This window comes from Watersipora subatra, chromosome 1 (genome assembly GCF_963576615.1).
Source record: "Watersipora subatra chromosome 1, tzWatSuba1.1, whole genome shotgun sequence".
In the NCBI taxonomy this organism is placed as follows: domain Eukaryota; kingdom Metazoa; phylum Bryozoa; class Gymnolaemata; order Cheilostomatida; family Watersiporidae; genus Watersipora; species Watersipora subatra.
In genome coordinates this window covers 68279769-68294331 of record NC_088708.1, presented here as the reverse complement: position 1 = coordinate 68294331, position 14563 = coordinate 68279769, and the positions used below count along the sequence as shown (strand labels likewise).

The window sequence follows — 14563 nt, the reverse complement described above, 5'->3', positions numbered from 1 at the left end:
ATAGTAAGAATATAAGAGATGATAGTAAGAAAATAAGAGATGATAGTAAGAATAGAAGAGATGATAGTAAGAATAGAAGAGATGATAGTGAGAATATAAGAGATGATAGTAAGAATAGAAGAGATGATAGTAAGAATAGAAGAGTTGATAGTAAGAATAGAAGAGATGATAGTAAGAATGGAAGAGTTGATAGTAAGAATGGAAGAGTTGATAGTAAGAATAGAAGAGATGATAGTAAGAATAGAAAAGATGATAGTGAGAATAGAAGAGATGATAGTGAGAATAGAAGAGATGATAGTAAGAATATAAGAGGTGATAGTAAGAATAGAAGAGATGATAGTAAGAATATAAGAGATGATAGTAAGAATATAAGAGATGATAGTAAGAATAGAAGAGATGATAGTAAGAATGGAAGAGATGATAGTAAGAATAGAAGAGTTGATAGTAAGAATATAAGAGATGATAGAAAGAATAGAAAAGATGATAGTAAGAATAGAAGAGATGATAGTAAGAATGGAAGAGTTGATAGTAAGAATGGAAGAGTTGATAGTAAGAATAGAAGAGATGATAGTAAGAATAGAAGAGATGATAGTGAGAATAGAAGAGATGATAGTAAGAATAGAAGAGATGATAGTAAGAATAGAAGAGATGATAGTAAGAATGGAAGAGATGATAGTAAGAATAGAAGAGTTGATAGTAAGAATATAAGAGATGATAGTGAGAATAGAAGAGATGATAGTAAGAATAGAAGAGATGATAGTGAGAATAGAAGAGATGATAGTAAGAATAGAAGAGTTGATAGTAAGAATATAAGAGATGATAGTAAGAATATAAGAGATGATAGTAAGAATAGAAGAGATGATAGTAAGAATAGAAGAGATGATAGTGAGAATAGAAGAGATGATAGTAAGAATGGAAGAGTTGATAGTAAGAATAGAATAGATGATAGTAAGAATAGAAGAGATGATAGTAAGAATGGAAGAGATGATAGTAAGAATAGAAGAGTTGATAGTAAGAATAGAAGAGTTGATAGTAAGAATATAAGAGATGATAGTAAGAATATAAGAGATGATAGTAAGAATAGAAGAGATGATAGTAAGAATAGAAGAGATGATAGTGAGAATATAAGAGATGATAGTAAGAATAGAAAAGATGATAGTAAGAATAGAAGAGATGATAGTAAGAATGGAAGAGTTGATAGTAAGAATGGAAGAGTTGATAGTAAGAATAGAAGAGTTGATAGTAAGAATATAAAAGTTGATAGTAAGAATAGAAGAGATGATAGGAAGAATAGAAGAGATGATAGTAAGAATGGAAGAGATGATAGTAAGAATAGAAGAGTTGATAGTAAGAATATAAGAGATGATAGTAAGAATAGAAGAGATGATAGTAAGAATAGAAGAGATGATAGTAAGAATGGAAGAGTTGATAGTAAGAATGGAAGAGTTGATAGTAAGAATAGAAGAGATGATAGTAAGAATAGAAGAGATAATAGTGAGAATAGAAGAGATGATAGTAAGAATAGAAGAGATGATAGTAAGAATAGAAGAGATGATAGTAAGAATGGAAGAGATGATAGTAAGAATAGAAGAGTTGATAGTAAGAATATAAGAGATGATAGTAAGAATAGAAGAGATGATAGTAAGAATAGAAGAGATGATAGTAAGAATGGAAGAGTTGATAGTAAGAATGGAAGAGTTGATAGTAAGAATAGAAGAGATGATAGTAAGAATAGAAGAGATGATAGTAAGAATGGAAGAGATGATAGTAAGAATAGAAGAGTTGATAGTAAGAATATAAGAGATGATAGTAAGAATATAAGAGATGATAGTAAGAATAGAAGAGATGATAGTAAGAATAGAAGAGATGATAGTAAGAAAAGAAGAGTTGATAGTAAGAATGGAAGAGTTGATAGTAAGAATAGAAGAGATGATAGTAAGAATAGAAGAGATGATAGTAAGAATGGAAGAGATGATAGTAAGAATAGAAGAGTCGATAGTAAGAATAGAAGAGTTGATAGTAAGAATATAAGAGATGATAGTAAGAATATAAGAGATGATAGTAAGAATAGAAGAGATGATAGTAAGAATAGAAGAGATGATAGTGAGAATATAAGAGATGATAGTAAGAATAGAAGAGATGATAGTAAGAATAGAAGAGATGATAGTAAGAATGGAAGAGTTGATAGTAAGAATGGAAGAGTTGATAGTAAGAATAGAAGAGATGATAGTAAGAATATAAAAGTTGATAGTGAGAATAGAAGAGTTGATAGTAAGAATATAAGAGATGATAGTAAGAATATAAGAGATGATAGTAAGAATAGAAGAGATGATAGTAAGAATAGAAGAGATGATAGTGAGAATATAAGAGATGATAGTAAGAATAGAAGAGATGATAGTAAGAATAGAAGAGATGATAGTAAGAATGGAAGAGTTGATAGTAAGAATGGAAGAGTTGATAGTAAGAATAGAAGAGATGATAGTAAGAATGGAAGAGTTGATAGTAAGAATGTAAGAGTTGATAGTAAGAATAGAAGAGATGATAGTAAGAATAGAAAAGATGATAGTGAGAATAGAAGAAATGATAGTGAGAATAGAAGAGATGATAGTAAGAATATAAGAGGTGATAGTAAGAATAGAAGAGATGATAGTAAGAATATAAGAGATGATAGTAAGAATATAAGAGATGATAGTAAGAATAGAAGAGATGATAGTAAGAATGGAAGAGATGATAGTAAGAATAGAAGAGTTGATAGTAAGAATATAAGAGATGATAGTAAGAATAGAAAAGATGATAGTAAGAATAGAAGAGATGATAGTAAGAATGGAAGAGTTGATAGTAAGAATGGAAGAGTTGATAGTAAGAATAGAAGAGATGATAGTAAGAATAGAAGAGATGATAGTAAGAATGGAAGAGATGATAGTAAGAATAGAAAAGTTGATAGTAAGAATATAAGAGATGATAGTAAGAATAGAAGAGATGATAGTAAGAATAGAAGAGATGATAGTAAGAATAGAAGAGATGATAGTAAGAATAGAAGAGTTGATAGTAAGAATATAAGAGATGATAGTAAGAATATAAGAGATGATAGTAAGAATAGAAGAGATGATAGTAAGAATAGAAGAGATGATAGTAAGAATAGAAGAGATGATAGTAAGAATGGAAGAGTTGATAGTAAGAATAGAATAGATGATAGTAAGAATAGAAGAGATGATAGTAAGAATGGAGGAGATGATAGTAAGAATAGAAGAGTTGATAGTAAGAATAGAAGAGTTGATAGTAAGAATATAAGAGATGATAGTAAGAATATAAGAGATGATAGTAAGAATAGAAGAGATGATAGTAAGAATAGAAGAGATGATAGTGAGAATATAAGAGTTGATAGTAAGAATAGAAGAGATGATAGTGAGAATAGAAGAGATGATAGTAAGAATAGAAGAGATGATAGTAAGAATATAAGAGATGATAGTAAGAATAGAAGAGATGATAGTAAGAATGGAAGAGATGATAGTAAGAATAGAAGAGTTGATAGTAAGAATATAAGAGATGATAGTAAGAATAGAAAAGATGATAGTAAGAATAGAAGAGATGATAGTAAGAATGGAAGAGTTGATAGTAAGAATGGAAGAGTTGATAGTAAGAATAGAAAAGATGATAGTAAGAATAGAAGAGATGATAGTGAGAATATAAGAGATGACAGTATGAATATAAGAGATGATAGTAAAAATATAAGAGATGATAGTAAGAATAGGAGAGATGATAGTAAGAATAGAAGAGATGATAGTAAGAATAGAAGAGATGATAGTAAGAATATAAGAGATGATAGTAAGAACAGAAGAGATGATGGTAAGAATAGAAGAGATGATAGTAAAAATAGAAGAGATGATAGTAAGAATATAAGAGATGATAGTGAGAATAGAAGAGATGATAGTGAGAATAGAAGAGATGATAGTAAGAATAGAAGAGATGATAGTAAGAATAGAAGAGTTGATAGTAAGAATATAAGAGATGATAGTAAGAATATAAAAGATGATAGTAAGAATAGAAGAGATGATAGTAAGAATAGAAGAGTTGATAGTAAGAATAGAAGAGATGATAGTAAGAATATAAGAGATGATAGTAAGAATAGAAGAGATGATAGTAAGAATAGAAGAGATGGTAATAAGAATAGAAGAGATGATAGTAAAAATAGAAGAGATGATAGTAAGAATAGAAGAGTTGATAGTAAGAATATAAGAGATGATAGTGAGAATAGAAGAGATGATAGTAAGAATAGAAGAGTTGATAGTAAGAATATAAGAGATGATAGTAAGAATAGAAGAGATGATAGTAAGAATAGAAGAGATGATAGTAAGAATATAAGAGATGATAGTAAGAATAGAAGAGATGATAGTAAGAATAGAAGAGATGATAGTAAGAATAGAAGAGTTGATAGTAAGAATAGAAGATATGATAGTAAGAATAGAAGAGATGATAGTGCGAATATAAGAGATGACAGTAAGAATATAAGAGATGATAGTAAAAATATAAGAGATGATAGTAGGAATAGGAGAGATGATAGTAAGAATAGAAGAGATGATAGTAAGAATAGAAGAGATGATAGTAAGAATATAAAAGATGATAGTGAGAATAGAAGAGATGATAGTAAGAATAGAAGAGATGATAGTAAGAATAGAAGAGATGATAGTAAGAATATAAGAGATGATAGTAAAAATAGAAGAGATGATAATAAGAATAGAAGAGATGATAGTAAAAATAGAAGAGATGATAGTAAGAATAGAAGAGTTGATAGTAAGAATATAAGAGATGATAGTGAGAATAGAAGAGATGATAGTGAGAATAGAAGAGATGATAGTAAGAATAGAAGAGATGATAGTAAGAATAGAAGAGATGATAGTAAGAATAGAAGAGATGATAGTAAGAATATAAGAGATGATAGTAAGAATAGAAGAGATGATAGTAAGAATAGAAGAGATGATAGTAAGAATAGAAGAGTTGATAGTAAGAATAGAAGAGATGATAGTAAGAATATAAGAGATGATAGTAAGAATATAAGAGATGATAGTAAGAATAGAAGAGATGATAGTAAGAATAGAAGAGATGATAGTAAGAATAGAAGAGTTGATAGTAAGAATAGAAGAGATGATAGTAAGAATAGAAGAGATGATAGTGCGAATATAAGAGATGACAGTAAGAATATAAGAGATGATAGTAAAAATATAAGAGGTGATAGTAAGAATAGGAGAGATGATAGTAAGAATAGAAGAGATGATAGTAAGAATAGAAGAGATGATAGTAAGAATATAAAAGATGATAGTGAGAATAGAAGAGATGATAGTAAGAATATAAGAGATGATAGTAAGAATAGAAGAGATGATAGTAAGAATATAAGAGATGATAGTAAAAATAGAAGAGATGATAGTAAGAATAGAATAGATGATAGTAAAAATAGAAGAGATGATAGTAAGAATAGAAGAGTTGATAGTAAGAATATAAGAGTTGATAGTGAGAATAGAAGAGATGATAGTGAGAATAGAAGAGATGATAGTAAGAATATAAGAGATGATAGTAAAAATAGAAGAGATGATAATAAGAATAGAAGAGATGATAGTAAAAATAGAAGAGATGATAGTAAGAATAGAAGAGTTGATAGTAAGAATATAAGAGATGATAGTGAGAATAGAAGAGATGATAGTGAGAATAGAAGAGATGATAGTAAGAATAGAAGAGATGATAGTAAGAATAGAAGAGATGATAGTAAGAATAGAAGAGATGATAGTAAGAATATAAGAGATGATAGTAAGAATAGAAGAGATGATAGTAAGAATAGAAGAGATGATAGTAAGAATAGAAGAGTTGATAGTAAGAATAGAAGAGATGATAGTAAGAATATAAGAGATGATAGTAAGAATATAAGAGATGATAGTAAGAATAGAAGAGATGATAGTAAGAATAGAAGAGATGATAGTAAGAATAGAAGAGTTGATAGTAAGAATAGAAGAGATGATAGTAAGAATAGAAGAGATGATAGTGCGAATATAAGAGATGACAGTAAGAATATAAGAGATGATAGTAAAAATATAAGAGGTGATAGTAAGAATAGGAGAGATGATAGTAAGAATAGAAGAGATGATAGTAAGAATAGAAGAGATGATAGTAAGAATATAAAAGATGATAGTGAGAATAGAAGAGATGATAGTAAGAATATAAGAGATGATAGTAAGAATAGAAGAGATGATAGTAAGAATATAAGAGATGATAGTAAAAATAGAAGAGATGATAGTAAGAATAGAATAGATGATAGTAAAAATAGAAGAGATGATAGTAAGAATAGAAGAGTTGATAGTAAGAATATAAGAGTTGATAGTGAGAATAGAAGAGATGATAGTGAGAATAGAAGAGATGATAGTAAGAATAGAAGAGATGATAGTAAGAATAGAAGAGTTGATAGTAAGAATATAAGAGATGATAGTAAGAATAGAAGAGATGATAGTAAGAATAGAAGAGTTGATAGTAAGAATGGAAGAGATGATAGTAAGAATAGAAGAGATGATAGTAAGAATATAAGAGATGATAGTAAAAATAGAAGAGATGATAGTAAGAATATAAGAGATGATAGTAAAAATAGAAGAGATGATAGTAAGAATATAAGAGATGATAGTAAGAATATAAGAGATGATAGTAAGAATAGAAGAGATGATAGTAAGAATAGAAGAGATGATAGTAAGAATATAAGAGATGCACCAGCGTCGTAAAGTGTTACTATTTCTAATAAGTCACTGAGATTGTAAAGCCACTGTGGCTAATAATTATGTCATTGCTAGTCAGAAAGATCCAAGCTTGATTATTAACTCTCACGCAACACAACATGGTTGTTAGCTTCTCCCAAAGTACAACAATTACGAAATAAATTGGAGCAGTTTTTGTAGATTATCTTCTGAAATTGTCAGGGCGGGCTGCGTTATACACATTATTTTTGGTGCATCTAATGTGAACTCTAGAATATTACGCCATGTATATCGTATGTCACAATGCATCATAGACTTATAAACCATAGAGTTATCAACTTCACATGGTGCGTCAAACAGATCATAACATTGTGGAATATGATTTGCTTATAGGAAGTCTATGTCACTTGGACACCTTAGCGAGTACGGCCAATATGTATCAGAGCTAGATCTGGAGCAAGTACCTGACCTCTACAAGAATAAAGGTATAGTCAAGTATTAATTTTCTGTTGCTCATTGTTACAGACTAATTTTACCAACTAGCTTATAATAAAGATAGTAATGGTTTGATTAATGATATTGTAATGGTTTAGTTCTCTGACTTATTGCGCTTTTAATGAATTGTCGAGGGGGTGTCCTGTTTAATACACCTTACTCGGGCACTGACAAATAGATATCAGGCTCACCATGCGCTTTATCATTAACTAGCTGTATTGGTAACTCGTGAAAAAAGATTAGGGATGCTTGAGAATTGAACACATGTCCTCTTGCACTCCTCAAGGGGAATATAAGTAAGCCTATGTGGCTGAACTTCTTGTGCGATTCCCCTGTTTCATAGCGGCAGCCTTTTTGTTACTTGAGTGTGAGACATGACATTAGTGCTGTCCTGCACTACGTCTCTTTTACCACAGGTCTACAGCTTTAGGTACTGACTTCATTGTAAGATGTCGCCAGATATTTTCATAGATATATTTTTGGAGTTATCACATTTACGCAAGTTAAACTTGTGTTTTGATTGTTTGTCTCTGACTTAAAACCTTTTTAGGATATTTCTTAGTTGGAGAGAAACATTCTTTCCAGAAACAAAATATGCGATCTCAGCTAAGTTTTTGCTACTGCACAGGCATTGAATAGGGCGACCAATACCTCCATAATTTTAGCTTTTCAATCTTTCTCAATTCAAAGGAAGCCGACTCCTATTTCAGTCAATTGATTCGTTGCACTCGTTGTTGACAGGTAATAGGTTCTCTCGGAAAAAGCGGGAGAAAGAGAGAGCGCAGGAAGCGATGGCTTGGGAAGTGACTAAAATGATTATAGCTAATGTTAAGGAGGAAGTATCATGGACGAACAATCACTCTATTCCTGAGATAAGAATAGAGCATGATACGGAGACAGCCAGCAGCTCTCAGATTACCGAGCTATGATTGTTGTTATCACTCTTCACAGGCCCCAGTTGGTTCGGCTGGTTGAAACAACAACTTGCCTCAAGTAGCACTGATGATATTGTCAATATGTCAAATTCTAGGTCCTAACATACCAAAAATACCAAAATTTTGTCCCTTATTTTTGGAGTTCTTTTGTATAAATTTGAGTGCTCAATCTAGTAAAAAGCATAATCATTATTAGTATAGTTTCCGAGTTGTCGAGGCTCAGTCACTGCTTGCAGTCAATTAGAGCAACTCAAGTTGGCCATTTTTGTTTTTGGCAGCCTGTAAAAATGAATAGCTCCCAGTTTTGAGAGTCTTGATAGGTTAATATACAGGATAGTTGTCACTTTCAACTAGCTGTCATAGCTAATACCCGCCATTAGCTATGACAGCTAGTTGACACTGTGAACAGGTACTCTGTAGGTTTACCATCACCTTCTATATTGATGCATATCTTGTCCTATCTGGTGCTTCTTGCAGTATTCTTCTATGGCTGTAATACAGTGCATTGTTATATACTTGATTGTAAACTTTAGTCTCACCAAGTTTTTTATTGTTATTAATATTCATGTAAAAACCAAACAATTAAACTTATACAATATTTGCACAGAATATTCTTGAAGCTGTGGGTGTTCTCTTTGTTTGGTTGCGAGACATTTCAATCTATTCATGCACACTATGGAATTGAAATACTTTACAAGCAACTTATCTATGCAGAGCACAAATCAATCATGTATGCATCTATGTCAATGCCACAAACTGTTTTGTGAATTACTGTAATAATAATAATAGTAATTGTGAAGAAACTTTCATAGGATATATCAGCAGAAAGTTATCTCAGCTTTGACATCCATGCCACATTTTTGTTTCTCTGTACCGTGTTTATTGGTTGGACAGGCAGAAGCATTGGAACTCTGGTGGGTATAATGGGTGATGATAATATAGGGGTATAGAGACAAGGATAAGTTGCAATTAGTGGTTGTTGGTTATCACACCCAATGGCCAAACTCTTCAGGGTATAATTTAGATGGTATCAAGGTTTGGCACTTTATGGTTCATCACACTATTTGTAGCGGTGTGCAATCTCTACTAGAATAAGAATCATGTCCATCAGCCAGTCTGAAGCTATGCTTGCAGGTTAAAAAATATCGGTTTTAATTAGGTTTAAACGGATGATTTTTGGCTTTCTAGACCACCACTTTACTACCTGCTGCAATCGACAGCCTTGCCATATATTGAGATAATTGTGCAGTTAGTTATTACATCTGACAATCTCTCACGGTAAACAGGACTGTCCGAGTATTTATGTACATATAAAGTGAAAGTTAAACTACAGCCAGGACACAGCAAGTAGCAATACAAAAGCAGACAATGACTGAGTTAGATTTCTTGATATAGATTTGAGTAACTTTAGACAAACTTTAGACAAAAAGTAGCGATACAAAGTGAGATTAAAATCAATGAAGGTACCTAAGAATTGAATGTGATCTGCCTGACAAATTGGTTTGTTGAAAATGAAAAAGGGATGAGTGTAAGCTAGATGAAATTTATTTTGGGTTTTTTTTAGTAACATAAAATTAGTCTTATCAACATTTAAGGTGAGTTTGTTAGAAGTGCACCAGTTTTTAATAGCAAGAAGTTGGTTATTTAAACAATTTATGTGCTCATTGATGTCACGTTGCACTCTCATGAAGGCCTATCCGTATTATAGTCAAAGATTGTCTGATCTTATTAAATTGACAGAGGAGAGGAGACAACTACAGTAAGATTGATGCTTTACTACAGTTTAATGTTATACAGGTTGACCACCATTATACAGTTGGTTGAAGCTTTGTTATCATTTCTACTAGTACTCTGGTAGTTCAGTATGCTGATAAAGTGTGAGGGATAACTACCTGTACAAGTATCCAGAAATGCTGGTAGGTGTGTATTGGTGCAGGTGTTAGATCATTGGTCTCTGAATCGGAAGGTTATGAATTCGAATCCTGCATGACATAATCTTTTTCTCAACCTCTAGCCTTAGCTTTGAACAGAGGGATGGACAGATACAGGTCTTATCATAGTGACGATATTATTATTGACGTAGACTCTGAGCAATAAACGAAACTTACCCACATCACACAATCATATCATACTATTGTAGCTTTTGTTCTCTCTTTTTAAAGTTTCAATAACATCTGTAAACATGGTCAAGCTGTCAATGTAGGTAATAAAGTAGAGATATATGAAAGAGAACTAGCATTATGCAGCTTATACTTTCATGCACACTCCAGTCCATGTATCAGTGGCATTAGACAAGTTTAAAGAATAACATAGCCTTTGATCTTATAATTACAGAGGAATTAAAGCATTTAAATATAACACACGCTATCATAAATTTAAAGTTTGTCGCATCAGCCAAACTGAAAATAGTACAGATTACTTTTAGAGCTAAATATTTTGAGCATGTAATAAACAAAGAATAGGTTCAGTATATAGTATCAAACATTTTTGTGTATGAGATCATTGTAAGCAACAATATGCACCAGAAATCACATCAAAATATTTGACGTTTCAAAATTCGTTTGGAACAGCGTTTCCCTATTTGTTTTTATCGCCAAACTTCCTACGACTAATGGGAGGCCATCTTGTGTTTCCTTATTTGGAGCAAAACAAAAAAGCTCAAATCATAGTGAAAAACAAATGTATTTGGAATATATGAGATCAATATGTTATTGAAAGGACATTCTATGAAGAGTCTTACGTTTTTACTCAGCAGCAACATATAAAAAACAACTCAGTTTATGATCTTTGATTTTTTCCTGCCTTTTTTGCTATTATCTGTTCAGAATGTGTTGTCTTGTGAGTAAGTGAAATGTGCAAATTATTTCAGGATTGATGACATTACAATATTTATTTTTGATGTATAGAAGATATGGAGATCTAGATTCACAGAGGCGTGTAGTTACGCTGCAGCCCTAAGAACAACAGTTTCTCTTATCAAGAAGCCCAGCTTTGAAGAGTGTTGAAGCTATGACCTAACTTGAATGAATGCAGCTGCAAAGATTTCCAAATTCACAACTCGGATCACCTGTTACGGTTCCACATTCAAGGATGAGAAACCAACTATCAAGTAGTAACTTTTGCTGCCTGTGTAATCTTTACGATTTTTAATTGTGCCATTAGATACCACCAAATATACAATACTTATTTTTTGTCATCAAAGCAAAACTTATGTAAATTTAAAAACTTATCAATGACACAATAAGATAATCTTAAATCTGATTGTATAAAGTGTTCTCTATGTTTTATAAAATTTCAAACCAATAAATTAAAATGATAAAGTTTCTCCGACTGCTATGTATAAACACGCATCGACCTTGCTTGCCGAAATATCTTGACGCGGACTGAGATTATTGGGGACTTTATGAAAGTCAAAGTTTTGATGTTCTATTGCAAAATATACGATAGTAGGAACTCTGTGATAAAATCTGAACAGACCTCTCAGAAAATCCCATGTCTTTTTTATACACACTTTGCTGTACTCATTGTTTATTTTTTCTAATTCATTTGAACTGCACAAAACATTTTTCTCATGATATGAAGTTTGAAAGGTAGAATGGTAAATGTTGCGTATGTTAAATAAAAATAATTTTTCTGTGCGAAGACTTTTTTATTACACATACAACGTTAGGCCTTCATCTAAGCATCTAGTGTATCTATACACTAAACAAGGTAATGCTGTCTCTGCAACTTATTGAACAGTAATACTAAATCTTTATCATTGGTATTATATGGCAGTTGATTTCCTGCCGGTAGTAATTTTTCAATCTCGATTCTCTGAACAATAAAGTTAAATAAAAGGAAACATAGGAGTATTATGCCGACACAAAACTGAACAGATTTTAGATTAAATATACAAGATGAAATGAACATTATGATAACTGATGAACAGAGCTCTCTGAATAATAGTTGGTAGCCCTGAAAAGGACTGATTGTGTAAAATAGATTGTGAATAATGACTGAGGAATACTCAAGCATTGTTTCCACTCCTTGCCCTGAGCTCTTCGAATTGCTCACACTTGTCTAGTATGTAAGCAAAGTAGACATTTTGAAGAGAGGTTATTGTTTCTTTCTGCAGCTGAAGAGTCATAATCATGTGGCTTTGGTTCTCTCTTGTCTCAGCTCTCTCTAGTCTCACTGAGACATCTCTTAACTTTCTACCAAGGCAATGGTATTGAGACGTTGCAGCATACATTAGTCGTAATACATGATATTCTTCATCGCTGAAATCATAGTCGTCTGTTTCATCAGCGCTGTCACCAGACATTCTGAGGAGTGAGTATTTCTCTGATATCAGATTGTGTTGTGTTTTACTGGAACAGCAAGGACCAGTTTATATAGTGAGTGACTGTATGACATGAGACAATATTTTAATCCCTTTAATTACTGTGTCATACTCAGTACATGGTGAATAGAAACAATAGAGTGTTGGGGAGAGTAGAGATCAAACATCACTGACATCTTAATTACTCAAATCTTTAAATATAGACTTAGTCTCTTTGATCCATGTGTTCAAAGCGTATTCATATGTGTCTATCTATTCTATCAACCAACTCATATACTTACCCATGCCTCTACAGGACATCATAAGGTTTTACAGATTTGACCATTTATTGTTCATCTGTAAAATTTCCAGCTTTACAGATTCATGTTAACAACCTATTAAATTTGTGGTTTCATATTCAGTTGTTCATCATATGGATATTTTTAACTGTTTAGTAGAACAGCGCAGTACTAATGAGTTCAAAGTTATGGACTAGCACAGTATTCAAACAGATCTTATAAATATGCAGTACAAATCATCCTCTCCAGATTTTAATGAAATTTATTGGTGAGCTTATATAACACTAGCTTATCAGTACCCACAGTTCATACGTTTTGTAAAATCTGAGTGCGTTCCATAATGAAACATTTATAGTTATATTTTTATTTATATTTGCATTTTAATTAATATAATAATAAACCATCACTCATTTATACGACGCTTCTTTAAAACAAACATAATTTCTAATTGTGAGTTGTCTGTCTGTAGAGAGAACAACTGACTGCTCCAATTAGAGATACCAGTAGTCTCGCCATAATAGAAAATGTTTTTTTAATGCAAGTCAACAAAACTAACTGATCTCTACTACCAACTAATCATAAAAACTGCCAATAATAGCAATGTGTTTTTGGAGTTGTTGCTTCTTGTTACTGAAAGCTCATGCAGAGTGTGTAAAGATGGTACATGAATATTTTGTAATTGAAGCTATCACTATAACTTGGTACTATGAGACGAATTAGCAAATCAGCAGTCAGGTGCGAATGTGGTGCCGCTTGCAATAATGTAGTATTGCTACGTACAAGTAGTTATTATTTGCTTGTAAGAATACAAATATGGAAACAAACTTGGTATCAAGCCCAGGGTCTACTATATTTGCTTGATATATTTAATAGATTTTAACAGCAAAACAGTTGTTATATTACTAAACTTCAACAAACTAAATTTAGATACATGTTTGTGTTACGTTGCTATGGCAATATAACTTTAATATTATTGTTGTTCATATTCCCAATTCATTGATAAACATCAAGGTCACCTTAGTAATACTATGTTTGTGTTGCTATGTATATCTATCTCAGTATCTACATGTATATCTATCTCTACATCTATTTCAAGCCATTTACATTGTCTATTCCCCGCATTTCTAAAAATCAACAAAATTAAAATATAATGGAATAGTTATAACTAGATATAAAGATGCAAAGTATACAATCTCAAATTAAGTAATATCAAACTCTCAGCAGATAATTAGTCATACTTGATGACACTCTAACTAGAAATATACATTACCCACAATGCTCCTTCAGTGCCTTTTTGTAAAATGACAACAGAGAGCAACCAAAGTTAATCTATAATAGATCTTTTACTGTTGAGCAGAAGTAAAGTTAGCGGTTTTTTTCATAAAAAAAATTCAATTGGAAAACCTAATTTTTAGTTTACTTTTTAGCTATTTTCATGTTTCTATAAATGGATATTATCCAGATAATAGATATTGTCATAGTTATGTCAATCAAAAACTCATGGATGAATAGGTTTATCTTCAGATAACACTTACTCAAATATCAGTAATTATTCAGATAAATAACACACTAGGTAACAGAACAAAAATTTTTTTTAAAAGACCTGGTAGCCCTAAAAAGGGCTGGATGTTTGAAAAAACCATGGAAATCAACTAAACAATTTTCAAGCATGTCCTTGCCTTCTCATCTCAATACCTCGGAGGATCTTAGTCTTGTGCAATATGTAGATTCTGTAAATGTGACGCACAGAAGATATTACATCTCTCTATAGCTAGAGGATCACCACCATGTGATGTTGGTTCT

At 31.5% G+C, this 14563-nt stretch overlaps 1 protein-coding gene across 2 annotated transcripts in view; it reads left to right on the top strand.

The window, feature by feature from the left end:
- The window catches only part of LOC137394467 (A-kinase anchor protein 10, mitochondrial-like), a 29912-nt gene extending 21055 nt beyond the window's left edge, over nt 1–8857 (top strand). For both annotated transcript variants that reach the window (XM_068081199.1, XM_068081194.1), the window contains 2 exons: nt 7122–7213; nt 7965–8857. In XM_068081199.1, coding sequence (XP_067937300.1) covers nt 7122–7213; nt 7965–8152 — 280 coding nt within the window. In that variant the 3' untranslated portion in view covers nt 8153–8857. The remainder of the gene's footprint in view (nt 1–7121; nt 7214–7964) is intronic.
- The last annotated feature ends 5706 nt before the right edge of the window (nt 8858–14563 follow it).